Genomic DNA, 23,036 nt, shown 5'->3' with positions numbered 1-23,036 from the left:
GATATAGGAGATGTGGAATGGGGAGGTGTAGCATTGGGAAATTGGATGAAGGATGTGAGATATGGAAGGGGGAGATGTAGCACTGGGAAGTTGGATAAAGCATGTGGAATGGGGAGATGCTGCACTGGTAAGTTGGATGAAGGATATGGAATGGCGAGATGTATTATTGGGAAGTTGGATAAAGGATGTGAGATGTGGAATGGTGAGATGTAGCATTGGGAAGTTGGATAAAGGATGTGAGATGTGGAATGGGGAGATGTAGCATTGGGAAGTTGGATGAAGGATGTGAGATGTGGAACGGCGAGATGTAGCACTAATAAATTGGATTAAGGATGTGAGATGTGGAATGGTGAGATGTAGCATTGGGAAGTTGGATGAAGGATGTGAGATGTGGGCTGGTGAAGTGTAGCATTGGGAAGTTGGATGAAGGATGTGGAATGGTGAGATCTAGCATTGGGAAGTTGGAGGAAGGATGTGGAATGGGGAGATGTAGCATTGGGAAGTTGGATGAAGGATGTGGATTGGTGAGATGTAGCATTGGGAAGTTGGATGAAGGATGTGAGATGTGGAATGGTGAAATGTAGCATTGGGAAGTTGGATGAAGGATGTGAGATGTGGGCTGGTGAAGTGTAGCACTGGGAAGTTGGATGAAGGATGTGTAATGGTAGGATCTAGCATTGGGAAGTAGGAGGAAGGATGTGGAATGGGGAGATGTAGCATTGGGAAGTTGGAGGAAGGATGTGGAATGGGGAGATGTAGCTTTGGGAAGTTGGATGAAGGATGTGGATTGGTGAGATGTAGCATTGGGAAGTTGGATGAAGGATGTGAGATGTGGAATGGTGAAATGTAGCATTGGGAAGTTGGATGAAGGATGTGAGATGTGGAATAGTGAGATGTACATTGGGAAGTTGGAGGAAGGATGTGAGATGTAGAATGGCGAGATGTAGTATTAGGAAGTTGGACTGGTTGAAGGATGTGAGATGTGGAATGGTGAGATGTAGCATTGGAAGTTGGATGAAGGATGTGAGATGTAGCATTGGCAAGTTGGATGAAGAATGGGGAGATGTAGGATGAAGGATGTAGCATTGGGGAGTTGGACGAAGGATGTGAGATGTGATCAGATTTCGCCAGACGATTGTTAGATTTGTGCGCTGACCATTCCTGCCATGCAGTAGACACATATCTCATTCTGGCAGACTTCAATCTGTCATAGGCTTTTAGCTGTATCAGTCTGCATCTGATTACATGGGTAGATCCAATGTTGTACTTTCTCACAACAGATAGTCACTCCCTCCTTCCATCCCTCAGTTCTGTGGTCTGATGATGTCCATTGGTTTCAGAGAAGCTGCATGTTTACATGTAGATCTGGGATAGCAGATCTGAGCTTAAGCTGTGTACACACTTGCAGTGTTTACGGCGAATTGTGCACTCCTGCGGGTTGCATGTGAGGTTGTGCAATTGGCTGTGCAGCAAGGCCAATCACAACCTCGCATGCGATGCAGTGATTATTAATGAGGGACAGAACAGCGATCGTTTCGTCGCTCATTAATATCTGTCTAGTGTGTACCGGCAATCTCCCGATGCGCAGGGCAAAGGGTAATTGCTCTGCACATCAGCATGATTGCTAGTCGCAGTAGTGTGTACCCAGCCTTACCCCACTGTAGAGTCTGTAGACTCTTATGACTTTAGCAAGGTCACGTCAGTATAGTGGACCAGAAGGCAGCCATTTTTGAGCCAGAGCATTGTTATTTTCTATTCCCCCCAGTAACTGTTTATTGAAAAATTTCCTATAATAAATGGGGTAGGGGGTGTAAGACAAAAGGCAAGAAAGTAAAGGGGGCAAATGGTTATACATTTGCACATCAGATCATGACCTAAGCACAGAATAGTATATCCTCCACCACCACTACCACCACGTGGACTCAACAGCATTTTGTAAACCACACAAACCTATAGACACTAGGACCTATGGCAGCCGGAGGGCTTCTCACCGTAAGTAGTTAAGTTAAAGCCTGAAAGACAGAGCATTATTAGTTGCATTGCAGCTTATGTATTCCTTAGATGAGCTCTCATCCTCTAGAAACTAGTGACTTGGCCATTACTATGGCTGCTTCAGCAGCTGTCTCTGATCATGCAGCAGTTTTAGGTCTTATTTGATTGAGTGTACAGATAGCAGTGGGCTCCTATGGAGAAATAAAGCTTGGGGGCCCCTTTTTCCCACCAATTATACATATACATACACACACACCTGCACACAACTAGCGTCGACACCTTCAGGCTTAGCGGGAACACGAAAGTGGCCGTTTTTAAATCTGACGTCACTGTGCTTTTACTCATTGGAATCCCACAATATCAGACACCTTTTATTTAATTGTACAGTACTAAATAACAACTATTTAACCTAGTGGATACGGGTGTGAGTTATCCCGACCAGATCTGGTCGTTGGCGCTGCCCAGATGCTGTGTGAATGTGTGGATCACACTTCAAGTTATAATATTGTAAAAATGGTAGAGAAAAAAAATATATATATTTTCTCATATTTGTAATATCTGTGTCCCCACCCATAGTAAAGTAAGACATGTTAGGGGGATATTATAGAAATCAGGTGCAATACTTTCCTTGACCTACTGTTCCCTCTCACTTGGTGCATTAGAAGACAATAAGCAAGCATCTGCCTTTAGTTCCCTGTATTGCATCCTGGCAGCCTCATCACTGCTACATACAGCAGGAGGCCCCTCATGGATGATTGGGAGCTATTAGAGCAGCCTTGGTATCTAGGTTACCTTAGCCAGTATGCAGGCTTGTCTACCTAGATTGAATCTAATTATATCAACACTAAGTATTCTGATTATTTAGCTGAGGAACCTTCTCTGCTTATTTATGAATGTTCAACGTTGCTATAAAATTTAAAAAAAACGCCTCTTAAAGCTTTACTGGACCACCTTAGTGGGAATTTGCACACCGAAGGTCACATTTGGTCATTCAAGTTAAGTGTTGGCTATCACATACATATCTTTTTTGGACATACTGTAAATCAGTCAGAGGAATTTGTTGCAGTTGCAAAGACGGAGCCATTTTGTATTGTTGGCCTTACACCATGTATGGTTCAAAAACTGAGCTAAGCAATAAAAAATAAAAGCTGCCCAGCATTTGTGGGTTGCATGCAGGAGCATCCAGTACTTACCCCGCTGTATGTGCAGCCATTGCAGTCAGCATGGTTAGCCTGGGTGCAAAGTAACTTTGTTTTTTGCTTTCTGAATCCGCTCCTTACTTGCCATGTCTTGTCGTCCTTGCTGTCTTGCTGTTCATTTCTGTATTGGCTCTGATCCTGTGCCCTGATTTTCATGGCTTTTACAAAGCAAGTGGAAGAGGAACTTTGCGGACTACTTATTACCTCATTAATCCTGGATGTTCTGCAGGAACCACCCCTGCTGCTTTCTAATTCAGACTGAAATGATTGAAAGTGAAAGCAGGTTTAGAGATGTATTATGTCATTTGGCTAGCAAGCAAACTTACATGTAACCCTTTCCTCTCTGCTGTCCCTAAATGTGTTGAAAACAGCTGAGCTAGTCCTACAGTCTGGTTGTGCTATTTAAAGTGAATCATTGTAATGAAGGGAACTACTGTAGCTGCGATATATGTAGTGCGTAGCTGCACTTCTTTATCCTCATCTCTAACTTACATAAGGAGTAACTCCACTTCCCTTGTTGGAAAGGGGACAGTCTGAAGCCTCTTTATATCCCTTGCCCGTTTCATTACTCTCTAACGCCTCTGTTCTGCATGTTATTTTAATTATCAAAAAAGTTTTTAAAAAAATTAAATTGGGGTTCCATGCCAGTTGTCCTACAACCGGTGCCACTACAAAGTGCCTCATACATCATAGCATCTGTCTCACTAATGGTAATAGTCCATTTCACAGCAATGACAAAGATCCTTATCTCTGTGATCAGTGGCATAACAGGGCACTAATGCTTCTTGGGTGGACCCCCCCTCCTCCCTTCAACATGGCACCATAATGTTACAGAACAGTGGATTAGGAAGCTGAGCGCTGGGAACATACTAAGGACATGGCTGACAACTCTCAGGTGGTTCTCCAGGCACCCTGCAAGCCAAATACAGGTGCCACCTGGGCAGGTAAAGAAGCTGCTTTATAGAGGACATGTCCAGCACGTGAAGCCTTGCTACTTTTATTTTCTATGTTGTGTGCTCTGGAGGAGCATCTTTAAAAGCTTCCATACGTGGGTGTTGCAAAGAAACCCCAAATTGTGGCAGTGCATCTCCAGTTTCCTGCAGGTCCGCACATAATAAGGGGGAGGCAATCTATGGGGCAGTAATCCAGTCCGCTCCCTCCCCATTTACCTCTGATCTCTCTTCTTGCCTATAAAGCTGGAAACAAGGGTGTATGACAGAGCTGTGGCATCTGGATCAAGCACATGTTAGTATTAGAGATGTGCGCGGACCACCGTGTTTTGGTTCTAATTCATCACTGTATTTTGGTTTTGGTAAAACCACCCTCAAGTGCTTTGGTTGGGATTTGGTTTCGGATTCCTCTAAAATCAATAAAAAAAAAAAAAATTGATAAAAGAATCTAAAATCATGTAATTTACACGCAAAACCCGAGTTCAGTTTTTAAATCTAGACTGTCAACAGACCCAAGCTGGGAATCTGTTCTAATCGGGACCCAAAAGTGATTTCAAACTGGGACTCAATTTGACTCAGAGCCCCTAAGTTCGGGTGTGTTCGTATTTCAGGGAAACAGGACAGTATATCTGTAGTTAGTATGCAGGCGTGGAGGGGAAAGGGTAGCCATCTCGCTGGGTGTGGAACTGGAAGGTCCTTGGACCATAGACCCACTTTTGAAAATCTGTTTAAACCGTGAGCCGAGCCCCTAATGGATTTGGGTGTTGAGGCCATCATCACATGGTGTAAGGTCTCTCAGCGCCCCTTATGGCAGAAAGTAGTGATGCCATATCGGTAGTTATGGCGGACTTAAAGCTAAAATAAACAGCCTGGAAAGGAGCTGATTCCATCAAGGATACTACTACTAAAGTAAGTATAGCCACATATAATGTGTTATGAGTGGCGCCCTGCAGACCACAAGCTCCACCACTGGCAGGGAAGGCAGATAGCTTATCTTCACTGGTGTCTGCACATATAAGAGTCAGAGGTGAGGTAAAGAAGGAGGGAACTGCTTTGCTTTACTGAGTCATAGGGTGAAATATATCAATCTTTTTAAAGATGAATAGTGGAGGAGTTGCCCATAGCAACCTATCAGGTTCTAGCGATCATGTTATAGGTTACACTTGATAAATGATTTACCCCTTGTCAGAAGGTTAGATACATATCCCCCATCGTCTCATTAACCTGTGACAAGTCCTGATGCACTACGGATGCGCAATAGAACTACGGGAGGCAGGGCTTCAAGTGCTGGGTAGGCAGTTTCAGATTAATATTTATTCCCACCCAGTGGGTATATCAACCTTGAGCAGTGGTAGATGCACCTCCTGGCCAGGACGGGTATGGGTCATTAGGTCGACAAGACTTAAGTCGACCACTGTTGGTCGTCATGCATTAGATCGACATGGTCAGTTGGTCGACATGGTCATTAGGTTGACATGGAGAAAGGTCGACATGAGTTGTTTTACTTTTTCTGGTGTCATTTTCTTCGTAAAGTGACGGGGAACCCCAATTAGTACACCGTGTCCCCTCACTTCGCTCACTATGCTTCGGGCAGGTTACTATTCCCAATCTTAGTCCACGTGGATCGTAAAATTTGAAAAAGTTACAAAAATGTGAACTAATGTCGAACTAATGCATGTCGACCTAATGACCATATCCCACCAGGACCTCCCCAGCTTCAGCCACAGTCCCCCAACCTGGCCTGAGCCGGGAGATTATTAATGAATTGTCAGAGGGCAGGGGAAGGGCTATGTACGTCAGTATGTGTCCCTAAGTATCACCAATCCACATTCAGTGCAGGTGAATGCCTCAAATGCAGAATAGACAAACATACAGCAAATAAAATCTACACACTGGATAACATTTTTGAAAGATATGAAAGATATAGTTAAAAAATGAATGCTATATCATTCAGTGTGGAGGCACCGACGATGAACGTCGTTGATCTATCATTGTTTATCATTGCAAGCCAATTTGAATGATATCGATGTTTGCAATGAAAAATCGTTCCGTGTGTATGCAAAAAAATTAGTTACTGAAAAATCGTTCATATAGTTTATTGTTCAAATCGCACAGTGTGTAGGGCCCTTTACTTAACCCTGTAAAGCTTGACACATTTATATAACAGGCAGACAATACAATACAGTGGGCGTTCTAGGTTTAAGACCCTTTGAGTTGGGCTGGGACACCAATGTCAGGTGCTACAGCTGGATGCATCACCCAACCCTCTAATTACAGTGCATATTACTCAGGTCCCATTTGGAAGAGCGAGTTATTTATAGTGATTCCATTGAATCCTCAAGGTCCTAACAATACACATATACAAATCAGAAATGCGCCTTTACCCACTCCGAAATTAATGCACGACTCTGCAAATACTTACACGGACTTCTCATTACCTCCAGGGTCTAATTTACGGTACTCTCCCTCACATTCATAGCCATCATCCTCCCCCTCCCACATCTCTGACCCCGTCATGAGTAACTCACCCTCTGATAACTTACTGCCATGTGCAAGACTTTTCTTATGTTGCTACCCACTTATGGGATTCCCTATCCCACCAAACTCTCCCCCAGACTTCAAACCCTCAGAGGCTCTATTACCCCCACCCCTCGCTATAGTCTAAACTGCCTGATGGCTCGCCATCTGAGGGGCAGATTTATCAAGCAGTGGAATGAGTGTAGAAGTGGACCAGTGGAGAACTTGCCCAAAGCAACAAATCAGCATCAAGGTAGCATTTATTAAGTACATTCTGTAAAATGATAGGTAACAGTTGAATGGTTGCTATGGGCAACTTCTCCATTGGCCCACTTCTCCACTCTTTTCACTGCTTTACACATCTGCCCCCGAGTGTCTTAATTGTCTCAGCACCGCCCTATAGACTGTAAGCTCTTTAGAGCCCAGTCTTCCCATATCTGCACCTGGTTATGCGCTTGCTCTGTATTTATGTATGATTGGTCATTCTGACTGGCCGCTGCTGTGGTGCGTTGTGACACTTTATACTAAGTGATAATTAGGAGGAGGCGGATTTCAAGTTTCAGATTTTACATTGACTCATATTTTGGAATGCCTGGAAGTCCAGTCGACGTACCTGTTGCCTCCTTCCCGGCACAGAAACCTCCCCTGTATGACACAACCACTACTCCGGAGCCCTGATACGCCAAGTCGCTTCATTACTGTATGTCACAGCCACACTAGAGATACATCCTTGGGTACAGAGTGCTTCCATGGAACTGTGGTGTGTAAAATGACGCACTGTCTCTCTGTATGTGATGAAACACTACTCTTCCTATTCATCTTTGCTATGTGATGTGGCTGGTGGTATAAATTATGTCATGCCACCTGTATGTAATAACACTTAAGTCAACAGAAAATAAATCTCAGCAGCCATGAGAAATGCTTTCCTAGAAGTTTGTGTCACACTGGTGCTTCCCATTAACGTTCTTCTCTTGCTTTGATTTACAGATTGGAGACATCAAAACTGCTGAGAAGTATTTTCAGGATGCAGAGAATGTAATACAGAATCTGGCTAATAGGGATGAACCACAGAGAAAAATAATTGTTCTGATGAACAGGTAGGCACGTGGTAGAAGTGGCGATACTAACATGCACGTAGATGGACGTTAGTTGGATGTGGAACATCCTTAAGCAAATTGTGGCCATCAAAGATCACTAACCTGAGGTGCGTCATTCAGTATATGCATCAGGTCCCCCAGTACCTTGCCAGTAGCTGTTGCTGCTCTGCTCACTCCTGCTCACTGCAGCAGGCGGACCCTTGTCGGTGGGCATCCTGATAAACCAGATGGGCAAGAGTGAGGGCAGTGTGGCAGACATCACTGGACTCTAGCAACCCGTTCATGATTCAGACAGGCAGCTAACAGAGTAGTGGCTGGCGTATAAAGAAATCAGAGGACCTGTGGCGTATCCGGAGTCATCAGAGCCCAGGTAAGCTGTGAGGATCGGGATTTACTTAAGGAGATATCCTTTAAATATAGTAAACCAGTATTCAGTGTTCATAAAGAAACGCCACTATATTTTGTAATTAAATGTGGATCCCAGGGGGGCGTGGCCACGGCAGCAGAGGAATAGGAAGCTAGTCCCGGGAGCTCCCCGGCTGCCACATCCTAAAATCAAATCCTGATCCCCCTCTGGTGGGCCAACCTGCTCTCGTCTCTCCCAGCACTGCAGGTCACCGGCGGGCGCCCTCCTCCGCTATCTCCGCGGTCCGGCGGGCTGCGGTGGCACACTTCCGGCCCTGCGGCCTACGACTCCTCCGGATCCCCGGGCTTAATTACGGAGCCCTCGGCCGCGTGACGCCCGGAGCTTGCGCGGCGGGCTCCCATCGCCGCCAGACGCCGCAGGACATTGGGGACGAAGCAGCTACCCCTCCTTGACCTGACAGGCTGCGGCCTGGAGCCCTGACACCAGGAGGGGAGGCAGGTACTCCTGGGGAAGGGGAGAAGACACTGTGAGCCCGGCGGCCATTTTGGGAGCAGCTGCACAGATTATTCCACTGCTCTGTATTAATATTCTAGCCTGGAAGGGCTGTGAGCATTCTGGGGCTGCCTGACCTGCATTACTGTGCCCTATCTATGTACTGACTGTGTCTTATGAGAACATACTGCAGTCTGCTCTCACCTGCCCTTACTCTACATTTCTCTATCGTCCTAAGTGGATGCTGGGGTTCCTGAAAGGACCATGGGGAATAGCGGCTCCGCAGGAGACAGGGCACAAAAAAGTAAAGCTTTTACCAGATCAGGTGGTGTGCACTGGCTCCTCCCCCCATGACCCTCCCCCAGACCCCAGTTAGATTTTGTGCCCGAACGAGAAGGGTGCAATCTAGGTGGCTCTCCTAAAGAGCTGCTTAGAGAAAGTTTAGCTTAGGTTTTTTACTTTACAGTGAGTCCTGCTGGCAACAGGATCACTGCAACGAGGGACTTAGGGGAGAAGTAGTGAACTCACCTGCGTGCAGAGTGGATTTGCTGCTTGGCTACTGGACACTAGCTCCAGAGGGACGATCACAGGTACAGCCTGGATGGTCACCGGAGCCGCGCCGCCGGCCCCCTTGCAGACGCTGAAGAGAGAAGAGGTCCAAAATCGGCGGCTGAAGACTCCTGAGTCTTCATAAAGGTAGCGCACAGCACTGCAGCTGTGCGCCATTTTCCTCTCAGCACACTTCACACAACAGTCACTGAGGGTGCAGAGCGCTGGGGGGGGCGCTCTGAGAGGCAAATAAAAACCTTATTAGAGGCAAAAAAATACCTCACATATAGCCCACAGAGGCTATATGGAGATATTTAACCCCTGCCTAACTTCAAAAATAGCGGGAGACGAGCCCGCCGTAAAAGGGGCGGGGCCTATCTCCTCAGCACACAGCGCCATTTTCTCTCACAGAAAAGCTGGAGAGAAGGCTCCCAGGCTCTCCCCTGCACTGCACTACAGAAACAGGGTTAAAACAGAGAGGGGGGGCACTGATTTTGGCGATATTGTATATATATAAAAGATGCTATAAGGGAGAAACACTTATATAAGGTTGTCCCTATATAATTATAGCGTTTTTGGTGTGTGCTGGCAGACTCTCCCTCTGTCTCCCCAAAGGGCTAGTGGGTCCTGTCCTCTGTCAGAGCATTCCCGGTGTGTGTGCTGTGTGTCGGCACGTGTGTGTCGACATGTATGAGGACGATGTTGGTGAGGAGGCGGAGAAATTGCCTGTAATGGTGATGTCACTCTCTAGGGAGTCGACACCGGAATGGATGGCTTATTTAGAGAATTACGTGAGAATGTCAACACGCTGCAAGGTCGGTTGACGACATGAGACGGCCGACAATCTATTAGGACCGGTCCAGGCGGCTCAGAAACACCGTCAGGGGTTTTTAAAAACGCCCATTTACCTCAGTCGGTCGACACAGACACAGACACGGACACTGAATACAGTGTCGACGGTGAATAAACAAACGTATTTCTCATTAGGGCCACACGTTAAGGGCAATGAAGGAGGTGTTACGTGTTTCTGATACTACAAGTACCACAAGAAAGGGTATTATGTGGGAGTGGAAAAAACTACCTGTAGTTTTTCCTGAATCAGATAAAATAAAATGAAGTGTGTGATGATGCGTAGGGTTACCCCGATAGCAAATATTGGCGTTATACCCTTTCCCGCCAGAAATTAGGGTACGTTGGGAAACAACCCTTAGGGTGATAAGGCGCTCACACGCTTATCAAGTGGCGTTACCGTCTCCAGATACGGCCGCCCTCAAGGAGCCAGCTGATAGGAAGCTGGAAAAATATCCTAAAAAGTATATACACACATACGGTGGTTATACTGCGACCAGCGATCGCCATCAGCCTGGAGATGCAGTGCTGGGTTGGCTTGGTCGGATTCCCTGACTGAAAATATTTTATTCATGTAGAGCATTTAATAGGATGCATTCTATATATATATGTATGTGAGATGCACAGAGGGATATTTGCTCTCTGGCATCAAGATAAGTGCGTTGTCCATATCTCCCAGAAGATGTCAGGGACACGACAGTGGTCAGGTGATACAGATCCCATACGGCAGATGGAAGTATTGCTGTATAAAGGGAAGGAGTTATTTGGGGGTCGGTCCATCGGACCTGGGGACCACAGCAACAGCTGGGAAATCCAACCTTTTTTACCCCAAGTTACATCTCAGCTAAAAAAGACACCGTCTTTTCAGCCTCAATCTTTCCTTTCCCATGAGGGCATGCAGGCAAAAGGCCAGTCATATCTGCCCAGACATAGAGGTAAGGGAAGTAGACTGCAGCAGGCAGCCCTTTCCCAGGAAAAGAAGCCCTCCACCGCGTCTGCCAAGTCCTCAGCATGACGCTGGGGCCGTGCAAGCGGACTCAAGGTGGGGGGGTAGTCTCAAGAGTCTCAGGGCGCAGTGGGATCACTCGCAAGTTGACCCCTAGATCGTACGAGTATTATCCCAGGGGTAAAGATTGGAGAGTCGAGACATCTTCTCCTCGCAGGTTCCTGAAGTCTGCTTTACCAACGGCTCCCTCCGACAGGGAGGCAGCATTGGAAACAATTCACAAGCGGTATATCCAGCAGGTGATAATCAAAGTACCCCTCCTACGACAAGGAAAAGGGTATTATTTTTCCACACTATATTGTGGTACTGAAGCCAGACGGCTTGGTGACACATAGTCTAAATCTAAAATGTTTTGAACACTTACATAAAAGGTTCAAATCGAGATAAAGTCACTCAGAGCAGTGATAGCGAACCGGAAAAAAGGGGACTATATGGTGTCCCTGGACATCAAGGATTACCTCCATGTCCAAATTTTGTCCTTCTCATCAAGGGTACCTCTGGTTCGTGGTACAGAACTGTCAATATCAGTTTCAGACGATGCCGTTTGAATTATCCACGGCACCCCGGGCCTTTTTACCAAGGTAATGGCCGAAAAGATGTTTCTTCAAAGAAAAAAGGCATCTAAATTATCCCTTACTTGCACGACCTAAAAAGGGCAAGTTCCAGAGAACAGTTGGAGGTCGGAAGAGCACTATCTAAAGTAGTTCTTCGACGGCACGACTGGATTCTAAATATTCCAAGAATCGCAGCTGTTTTCCGACGATACGTCTGCTGTTCCTAGGGATGATTCTGGACACGGTTCAGAAAAAGGTTTTTCTTCCCGAGGAAAAAGCCAAGGAGTTATCCGACCTGTCAGGAACCTCCTAAAACCAGGAAAGGTGTCTGTACATCAATGCACAAGAGTCCTGGGAAAAATGGTGGCTTTTTACGAAGCAATTCCATTCGGCAGATTCCATGCAAGAATTTTCCAAAGGGATCTGTTGGACAAATGGTCAGGGTCGCATCCTCAGATGCACCTGCGAATAACCCTGTCGCCAAGGACAAGGGTATATCTTCTGTGGTGGTTGCAAAAGGCTCATCTATTGGAGGGCCGCAGATTCGGCATACAGGATTTGATCCTGGTGACCACGGACGCCAGCCTGAGAGGTTGGGGAGCAGTCACACAAGGAAGAAACTTCCAGGGGGTATGGACGAACCTGGAAAAGTCTCTTCACATAAACATTCTGGTACTAAGAGCAATCTAAAATGCTCTAAGCCAGGCGGAACCACTCCTGCAAGGAAAACCGGTGTTGATTCAGTCGGACAACATCACGGCGGTCGCCCATGTAAACAGACAGGGCGGCACAAGAAGCAGGAGTGCAATGGCAGAAGCTGCCAAGATTCTTCGCTGGGCGGAGAATCACGTAATAGCACTGTCAGCAGTGTTCTTCCCGGGCGTGGACAACTGGGAAGCAGACTTCCTCAGCAGACACGATATTCACCCGGGAGAGGGGGGTCTTCATCCAGAAGTCTTCCACATGCTAATAAACTGTTGGGAAAGACCAATGGTAGACATGATGGCGTCTCGCCTCAACAAGAAACTGGACAAGTATTGCGCCAGGTCAAGAGATCCACAGGCAATAGCTGTGGACGCACTGGTAACACCTTGGGTGTACAAATCAGTATATGTGTTTCCTCCTCTGCCTCTCATACCAAAGGTATTGAAGATTATACGGTGAGGAGGAGTAAGAACAATACTAGTGGCTCCGGATTGGCCAAGAAGGACTTGGTACCCGGAACTTCAAGAGTTGGTCACGGACGACCCGTGCCCTCTACTTCTGAGAAGGGACCTGCTACAACAGGGTCCCTGTCTTTTTCAAGACTTACCGCGGCTGCGTTTGACGGCATGGCGGTTGAACGCCAGATCCTAAAAGGGAAAGGCATTCCAGAAGAAGTCATTCCTACCTTGATTAAGGCAAGGAAGGAAGTCACCGCGAAACATTATCACCGCATTTGGCGAAAATATGTCGCGTGGTGCGAGGATCGGAGTGTTCCGACGGAGGAATTTCAACTGGGTCGTTTCCTACATTTCCTACAATCAGGATTGTCTATGGGTCTCAAATTGAGATCTATTAAGGTTCAAATTTCGGCCCTGTCAATATTCTTCCAAAAAGAATTGGCCTCAGTTCCTGAGGTACAGACTTTTGTTAAAGGAGTACTGCATATACAGCCTCCTGTGGTGCCTCCGGTGGCACCGTGGGATCTAAATGTAGTTTTAGATTTCCTCAAATCCCATTGGTTTGAACCATTGAAAAAGGTGGATTTTAAATATCTCACATGGAAAGTGACTATGTTACTGGCCCTGGCTTCCGCCAGGAGAGTATCTAAATTGGCGGCTTTATCTTATAAAAGCCCTTATCTAATCTTCCATTCGGATAGGGCAGAACTGAGGACTCGTCCGCATTTTCTCCCTAAGGTGGTATCAGCGTTTCACCTGAACCAACCTATTGTGGTGCCTGCGGCCACTGGCGACTTGGAGGACTCCAAGTTGTTGGACGTTGTCAGAGCCTTAAAAATATACATTTCAAGGACGGCTGAAGTCAGAAAATCTGACTCGCTGTTGATACTATATGCACCCAACAAGTTGGGTGCCCTTGCTTCTAAGCAGACGATTGCTCGTTGGATTTGTAACACAATTCAACTTGCTCATTCTGTGGCAGGCCTGCCACAGCCTAAATCTGTTAAGGCCCATTCCACAAGGAAGGTGGGCTCATCTTGGGCGGCTGCCCGAGGGGTCTCGGCATTACAATTCTGTCGAGCAGCTACGTGGTCGGGGGAAAACACGTTTGTAAAATTCTACAAATTTGATACCCTGGCAAAAGAGGACTTGGAATTCTCTCATTCGGTGCTGCAGAGTCATCCGCACTCTCCCGCCCGTTTGGGAGCTTTGGTATAATCCCCATGGTCCTTTCAGGAACCCCAGCATCCACTTAGGACGATAGAGAAAATAAGAATTTACTTACCGATAATTCTATTTCTCGGAGTCCGTAGTGGATGCTGGGCGCCCATCCCAAGTGCGGATTATCTGCAATACTGTACATAGTTATTGTTAACAAATTCGGGTTATATTGTTAAGGAGCCATCTTTAAGAGGCTCTTTCTGTTATCATACTGTTAACTGGGTTTAGATCACAAGTTGTACGGTGTGATTGGTGTGGCTGGTATGAGTCTTACCCGGGATTCAAATTGCCTCCCTTATTGTGTACGCTCGTCCGGGCACAGTACCTAACTGGGGTCTGGGGGAGGGTCATGGGGGGAGGAGCCAGTGCACACCACCTGATCTGGTAAAAGCTTTACTTTTTTGTGCCCTGTCTCCTGCGGAGCCGCTATTCCCCATGGTCCTTTCAGGAACCCCAGCATCCACTACGGACTCCGAGAAATAGAATTATCGGTAAGTAAATTCTTATTATTAATTTCCACGCTGTTCCTGACTTCACTTCTATTTTGGGACGCTGCCTGTGCATTCCCATCCAGTTGCCTATTATTCGGATACAGCTATATAACTCCACACTGAACGATTACGACTTCACTGCTATCAGCTTCTTTATACACTTCTGTGCTGCGAGTCTACTTCCTTCTATTCATCATGGTTAAGGATGGCCAGCGCACAACTGCGGCTAGGCTGGAGAGGTTTGTGAGACAACCTAACCCCCGGGCCTCGTTGGCTCCTCCTCAGGGGGCCTCTCCGACTCACTCCTGCTCCCCGTCTGTGACAGCTGCCGACTCCCCTACGACACCCTCAGCTCCGTCTATTCAACAAGTGCTTGAGGCCATTGCAGGATCTGAACAGCGTCTTTCGGATAAGATGGAAAAAGTGCAATGTGACCTTTCCTTACTTCGGCAGGATGTCCAGCGCATCCGAGAGAGAGTGGGTGAAGCGGAGACTCGCATCTCGAATTTGGAGGATATGTGTGGCCCTTTACAACAGTCTGTCTCCACAGTGACCCAGCAAGTTTCCTCCCTTCAGTCCAAGTTGCTAGACATGGAGGGTCGGCTACGTAGAAATAATGTAAGGTTTGTGGGCCTGCCGGAGAGGGAGGAGGGCTCTCACCCTGAGGATTTCCTTGAGTCATGGCTTAAGGAGCTGTACGGCGCTGAATCCTTTACGGCTCAGTTTACGGTGGAGCGTGCACACCGGATACCATCCCGTCCTCTTCCTCCTGGTGCCCCTCCGCGCACCTTCATTGCCAAATTTCTGCATTATAAAGACCGTGACTCGGTCCTCCGCTTGGGCCGCACAAAAGGCCCCCTTGTCAGGAATGGGGTTACGGTGTCGGCTTTCCCTGACTTTGCTGCAGACGTCCAGAAAGACCGAGCCCAGTTTATGCCTATTAAAAGGCGCCTCAGAGACCTAAATCTCTCCTACTCCATGTTGTTCCCGTCTCGGCTCAGGGTGGTGGCGGATGGGGAAACCAAGTTCTTTAATTCCCCTAGAGAGGCGGCCCAATGGCTGGACAGATATGCACCGGGTGCTCGTCAGATGGCTCCAGACTGATGTCCTGCATTCCATATGCTCTGAATTTGCTCACCAGAGGAGTCCACTTATTGTCCGGGGAGCCCCCCCTTTGTTTTGGTGGCTCAGGACCTTTCTCTTTCTAGCGATTTGATTAAGGGTTGTACTGAGAAATTAGTTCTTGGTAGTTAGGGTTGGTTGTTTGGGATATAAGTATGCCGAAGTTAGGGGTGGTGTACGGGGTAGGGGGGGGGGAAGTTGTGGAACAGTCAGTTGCTGTTCCCTATGCCTGTTTTTTTTTTTTTTTTTTTTTTACAGTTTGCTGTTTTTCTTATGTTGGTATCTATATTTAATTTTTTTGATGTGGGAAGTATGTAGGATGCATCAGATACTGTGGTTTTCAAATCAGGGATTATATATGCTAAGTGTTGTTACTGCCTTTGCTAATAATTTCCAGGAGTGGTGGTTGGAAGGTATATCCGCGGTGACACATAGAACCCTACCGGGAATATGGCTAATTTGAAGTTCTTGACATGGAATGTCCGAGGTTTGAATAACAAGATAAAACGCTCCTTAGTTCTGAATACACTTAAGAAATATGACCCGGACATTGCATGTCTTTGTGAGACTCATCTGGAAGGGAATAGGTTGTTGTCACTTAGAAGGTGGGTGGGGTGGGCCTACCATGCTTCTCACTCCTCCTTTCCAGAGGGGTGTCGGTCCTGATAAAAAAAGTCGGTACAATTTGAGTTGCTGTCAGTCAGGACTGACCCGTATGGTAGGTTTGTCTTTATTGACAGTAAGCTGTGTTCCCGGCCCTACTACATTCTGGCGGTATATGTCTCCCCCCCCCCCCCCCCCCCTTTCTCATACGATGTGCTACAGCAGGCCGCTTCGTTCATAGCCTCCTCTCCTTGTACCCCGGTGATCTGCTTGGGTGACTTCAATAACATTCTGGATTTATCTCTAGACAGGTGGCGCTCTCCGAGGGCTGCTGGGGTGGGAGCTGGTTCTACTAAATTTGCTGATTTTTTGAATAACTTGCAGTGGGTGGATGTATGGAGATCTTGGCACCCTACTACTCGCCAGTTCTCATGTTTCTCCAGCACACATGGCTCGTTTTCCAGAATCGACCTGATCCTACTGTCTCCCGTTCTTCTCCCCATGGTAATTGACGTCCATTACGAAGCCCGGGGTATTTCCGACCACTCCCCTCTGATGTTGACTCTTGCTATGGAGAGCCAGAGGGGACACTCTTACTGGAAACTGCACCCTTCTTGGCTGGCACAACTGGGCGACTGCTGTGACCTGGTGACTCAGTGGGAGGGATATTTTAATGATAATGTAGGGTCGGCCCCGGGAACAGTGGTCTGGGATTCATTCAAGGCTTTTTTAAGGGGAACGTATATCAGACGTATATCTGCTCACAAATTATCCTGCAGAGAGAGGGAAAGGGCCCTTGAGAGTGACGCCAGAGATCTGGAATCCCTCTACTTGGTAGATGGTACCCCGGCAATGAAAACACACTGGTTAGCGGCTCAGTCGGCTTGGTTGGCTCATCTGTCTGATAAAAACTCGCGTTCGCTTCTGTTTCGGGCTACTAATATTTATATGCAGGCGGACAGGCCTGGTAGTCTGTTGGTTCGACTGATCCACCACGACCGACCTGGCTCTACGATTACCCTAATGTCCGACGGTGATGGCTCCCTTGTAGACACCACCCCGGACATTGCGCGATTATTTAATTCTTACTATGCTGATGTTTATAGTTCGCAGTTAGGGTGCTCTGCTTTAGATATCTGCAATTATTTGGAAAATATTCCCTTACCCACACTCTCCTCTGGGGCCTATGCGGTGCTGGAGGCACCTTTGACGCTGGAGGAAGTGACTGCGGCCATTGGTCTATCTCCTAATGGCAAGGCACCGGGATGTGACGGCATTCCCTCTGAAGTATATAAAACCCATATTGATTTCTTCGGGCCCAGGCTTCACGCCTTGTACTCCGATATATTTGTTAATAATGAGCTTCCCCCTTCTATGTCGGAGGCGGTTATTATAGTGATCCCGAAACCCGGAAAGGACCCTAGGTTCCCGGAATCCTATAGACCGATCTTTCTGATTCCCACTGATGCTAAGATCCTGGCAAAAATGTTGGCAGTTCGGCTTAACACAGCAATTACCTCCATTATTCACCCTGACCAGACCGGCTTTATGCCGGGAATGTCCACTTCAATTAACCTGCGTAGATTATATACCATTTTACAAATCCCATATGACCTTCCCTCTGACTCGGCAGTGGTCTCGCTGGATGCCGCCAAGGCATTTGACAGTGTTGAATGGGCTTATCTATGGGAGGTCATGACTTGTATGGGCTTCGGGCCTAATTTCATAAAATGGTCTAAACTACTGTACCAACACCCGAGTGCCAGGATCTCGGTGAACGGCTATGTATCTCCCTCATTCCGTCTATCTCGCGGCACTAGACAGGGCTGCCCTCTGTCCCCCACATTATTTGCTCTTGCCATTGAGCCCCTAGCCTGTCTGATAAGGTCGCACCCGGGTATTGTGGGAATCCATACCGGCCCCCCGAGAGGATAGGATTGCTCTTTACGCTGACGATATGATGTTGTTTTTGCAGGATTACACCAAATCTATGCCTATTGTGTTGCAATTGATCGAGGAGTTCGGTACATATTCAGGCCTTCGTATCAACTGGTCTAAATCCTACATTATGCCAGTGATAGGCCCCCCTCCTACTGCTCCTAAAATCCCCCTGCCGATATGTTGAACAGCACAATTTAAATATCTCGGGGTTCAAGTAACCAATGACCCCTCCGACTTTGCACTTTTGAATCTCGATCCGATCATGCAACAGGTTGCTCGCAAATCTAAGACTTGGTGTAAGCTTCCACTGACTGTATCTGGCAGGGTCAGCCTTATCAAAATGATAATATTGCCTATAATTCTGTATATTATTCTTCAATCCCCTGTATACATTTATCCTTCCTTTTTTAGAAAACTGAATAGCATTTTGTCTTCTTTAATATGGGCTAACAAGCGGCCTAGAATTCAGCTGAACACTCTCACCAGGCAGCGTTGTGATGGTGGCCTGGCCTTGCCTAACTTTCAGATGTATTATTATGCCGCTCAGTTGACTCATATTAGTGCATGGGTGCAGGATACTGGCGTCACTTCTCTACACTGGGTGTTCATTCAATGCTATTTCCCTGATCTATCTCCTCTGCAGGTGTTGTTGAGTGGGAGCATAGCTCGATTCCTTCCCCCGATTATATTTCAGGCCTTGCGGATTTGGGAGGCCCTGCGGGACCTTTTACGGTTTGACAGTCTGGACCCGGACACCCCCCTCTGGTACTCCAGATGGCTCCCCGAGCTGCATACGCTTGAAGGGAGGGCGATTTGGGCTCCTAGATCAGTGGTTTCCATTTCTCACCTATATACAGATAATATATTTAAATCCTTCCAACAATTGAAGGATGAATTTGACTTGCCCAACTCATATTTTTTCAGATACCTTCAACTTCGACATGCTCTACAGTCCCAATTTGCTAGTTCTCCCCCCGAGATCCTTCCATTTCCCATTAAGACCTTTGTAAGTACGTTGGGTCGAGATAAGATGATTTCCCTTGCTTATGGTTATCTTCTTGCTAAAATCCATACAGACCCTTTGACACATCTCCGTGGAAAATGGGAGGAGGCTCTGGGCCCCATAACTGAAGAGGACTGGACCCTTGCTTTGGAATATCCGAGCACGGTTACCAAATCCATTAGGTATCAACAAATACAATTCTTCTTACTGCATAGAACATATATGACCCCGGTTAGAATGGCTAGTTTTGGGACAGGTCGCTCGGGTGACTGCCCTAAATGTGGGGTGGCTATGGGTACTTTTTGGCATCTTATTTGGGATTGCCCGTTGCTGCGGGCGTTTTGGTCGGGAGTCAGGTCGGTTCTGGAGAATACAGGAATAGCTGGTGCTATGCTCACCCCACAGTTTTGTATTCTGGGGATGGGATGTTCTGTTTTTGTTTCCAGCCCGGAGGGCCTCTATGCTCGCAGTATATGTGCCTTGGCAAAGGTGTGTATCGCGAGGTTGTGGTTGGCCCCCAGTGGCCCCTCGATACCTGCTCTTAAGGTCCTGATCAATGACACTATTTTTAAGGAACGCTACATATATATGAAGTATAATGCCTCTGCTAAATTTGACAGAATTTAATCCCCATGGATAGAATCCCCATACTCCTTCCCTGACCCTACGATTTAAAGGTTGCTGGGATGCTGCTAGGTCCCTGAATTGCTATTTTGTCTTGTATGCTTTACTCTTAATCGATGCGCCTTGAATGGAAATCTAGCTGTGGGCCCTGGTAGTTAGGGTTTGAGCTAGATTGGATTTCTTCTGTGTCTCTTTTTCCCCCTTTTTTTGTTTCTTCTTTCTCGTTTCCCCTTTTGTTTTTTGTTTTTTTCTCCTTCCTTACCTTTTCCCTTTCCCCTTTTGTTTTGTTGTTAGTAAGTGTTACTATGGTATAAGAATAAAAAAGTTTAATGCGGTTTTCTACATTAAATTCCAGATTATGCAAGTTTATTTGATAAAAAATAAATGCATGTACATACACGTTCCTGTAATAACATGGTTTGTTATTATGTTGAAAGCGAATGATGTCTTACCAGTGTTATCTTGCCTTAATGTACATGTTTTGTCAATGTTATGTATTTTCTGGGATCAAACCGTTCTCCGAAGAAATAAAAATTACTCTATTAAAAAAAGAAAAATGTGGATCCCATGTATTTTTAACAACCCCCCTTTAGGGCTTATAAGAGCAGATGGGATTTTCATATCTATGTTGTCACACATGCAGCATGATGTAGACACCAATTAATGTCCATCCGGCAGAATTGCCTTCCATTTCCTCTCTGCTCCAGTGCAGCTAGAGAGGGACCTCTTCTTTTTTTCTTTTTTTTTTTTCTCATACGTCCTAGAGGATGCTGGGGACTCCAAAAGGACCATGGGGTATAGACGGGATCCGCAGGAGACATGGGCACACTATAAGACTTTGAATGGGTGTGAACTGGCTCCTCCCTCTATGCCCCTCCTCCAGACTCCAGTTAGACTCTGTGCCCAGAGAGACTGGACACACACTAGGGGAGCTCTACTGAGTTTCTCTTAAAAGACTTTATGTTAGGTTTGTTATTTTCAGGGAGACCTGCTGGCTACAGGCTCCCTGCATCGTGGGAGTGAGGGGAGAGAAGCAGACCTACTTCTTCTGAGTTCAAGGGCTCTGCTTCTTAGGCTACTGGACACCATTAGCTCCAGAGGCTCTGATCACTTGGTTCGCCTAGCTGTTCGTTCGCGGAGCCGCGCCGTCACCCCCCTCACAGAGCCAGAAGAAAGAAGCCGGGTGAGTATTAGAAGAACAGAAGACTTCAGTGACGGCAGAAGACTTCAGAGTCTCGGAGGTACCGCGCAGCGGTCGCGCTGCGCGCCATTGCTCCCACACACAAGCGGCACTTCAAGGGTGCAGGGCGGGCGCCCTGGGCAGCAATAATACCTCATATACATGCCTGGCAAAGAGGTATACAGTGCATAGGCACTGTATACTGACCCCCGCCAGTATAAAAAGGTGAAAAAATAGCGGGACTGAAGCGCGCCGAGAAGGGGGTGTGGCTTAGCCCTCACAACTCTATACAGCGCCATTTTCTCCTCACAGAGACGCTGGCCCCGCCAAAAACACTGTTGAACAACTAACCGTGTAAAACCAGGGGGGGGCACAGTTATTTAGTGCACTACAGGTTCATAAATGAAGCACTGTATATAAAATTAGCATGTGGTTAATGAGTTGTTAAAAGTCCTGTGTTTTCCCTGTCAGATACTGGAATCTACCCATTATAAGCGATGTCGGTGGGTGTTTTAGTACACGTGTGTCGACATGAGTGAGTGCTCTGCCACAAACAGCTATGGGAATCCCTCTGTCAGCATTGCCGACTCCTGATGGTACTTGATTGAGGAGATGAAATGTCAGTATTTGTAAGCTTTTCCAAAGTAAACACTGTATGGGAGACACAGTCGTATGTGGGTGACCCTGTCGGCACCAACTGTTATAACTGGGTGTAAATTAACATGATAATGTAAAAACCTATACCTGTATATATATACATGTATGGTACGGTTACATTGAGCGGTAACTCGAGCACAGACGTGATATTAAAATTATGTATATATTTCCCTCAGACCCCTCGAGGTCGCAAGAATGTTATTTTGCCCGGTTACTACTCCTTGTTGTCGACGAATACTATGTCTTATGTCGACCATAATGTTTCCTGGTTAGATCCACAACATTGGCATTCAGTACATGTTCATACACATTCAGAACACATTAATGTCACTATATATATATATATATATTGTATGATGTGTATAGATATATGTGTGTATATGTGTATCTAAATATGTATATTCATATTATGTTTTCTAATGAATGCTGAAGTAAAGTTATTCCTTCTCATGTGCTGGTCGCTCTGTTGATAAAGCTCTAGGTCAGCCTGACGAGATGGTCTCAAATCCTCACAAGGAATCCAAGTGTTTTTTCTTTTCCCGCCGTGGATAGAATAAAGTGAGTCAACCCCTGGTCTGCACGGGGCCCTGTCACAAAGGATCGTATACAGGAAGCTAAGTGATATTTTAATTATATGCTTTGATGATATTTGCATTACATACACATGGGGGAGTGCTTGTATTCAGAAATGGTCGGTTACCTTGGCATCCGATATAATTACCCTAGAGAGAGAGGGGATATTCCTTAAGTCGGGTCTTATCTAGAACATTGCAGCATGCTGCCGTGCGACTACAGGAGGTATGGACCTCTTGGGTTTGCGGGCCGCTTCCATGGCCCTCTTGACTAGGAGGGCGTTGTGGATTCACCAAGGATATGCTGAGGCTGCCTCCGAGGAATACTGGAGTATCTTCCCTAGGGAGGTGTAACCTGGTTTGGAGATGGCTTTGTTAAGTTGATCTCGGCAGATACCACTGGTAAGTCTACCTTCTGGACCTATGTCCCTCAGAACGGTTGGTGACGCATTTTTTGTAGGATGCAGTCATTTGACCGGTTGGATACCGTTTTTTCCCCTTCTTTGCAGGTAGAGGAAGGTGAAAAGGTAAGAGGTCTGCAGACTTCAAGTTCGCAGAAACAGATATCGTTCTCTGTTTCTACCACATCAACCGCATGTCGCTGGGTCTATCTTGCTGGAGCCCACACAGGTGGGAACTCTGCTAATACTCTTCAGTCAGTCCTGGAATGGACATGGACCAGTGAGTTAAGAATAGAGTCCAAAGGGGGACATACTGGAGTTTCCAGTTGATTCCCCTTACTGATTTTTCAAATAGAACTTACGATTCTCCTCTGGACGGGGAGGTAGTATGCGACGCCATACAAGAGTTGGGTCGGGGTCAGGACATTGTCCTGCTGTCCCTGACACACACAAAAAAAGCTGTTTTTCAAGCTTTTTCGTGCTTCT

At 46.7% G+C, this 23,036-nt stretch overlaps 1 protein-coding gene across 2 annotated transcripts in view; it reads left to right on the top strand.

The window, feature by feature from the left end:
- The window catches only part of TRAPPC12 (trafficking protein particle complex subunit 12), a 298,877-nt gene that overhangs the window by 265,874 nt on the left and 9,967 nt on the right, over nucleotides 1–23,036 (top strand). For both annotated transcript variants that reach the window (XM_063915478.1, XM_063915477.1), the window contains exon 10: nucleotides 7,646–7,755. In XM_063915478.1, coding sequence (XP_063771548.1) covers nucleotides 7,646–7,755 — 110 coding nt within the window. The remainder of the gene's footprint in view (nucleotides 1–7,645; nucleotides 7,756–23,036) is intronic.

This window comes from Pseudophryne corroboree, chromosome 4 (genome assembly GCF_028390025.1).
Source record: "Pseudophryne corroboree isolate aPseCor3 chromosome 4, aPseCor3.hap2, whole genome shotgun sequence".
In the NCBI taxonomy this organism is placed as follows: Eukaryota; Metazoa; Chordata; class Amphibia; order Anura; family Myobatrachidae; genus Pseudophryne; species Pseudophryne corroboree.
The sequence above is the reverse complement of the archived record's forward strand: the minus strand, read 5'-3'. Positions and strand labels throughout refer to the sequence as shown.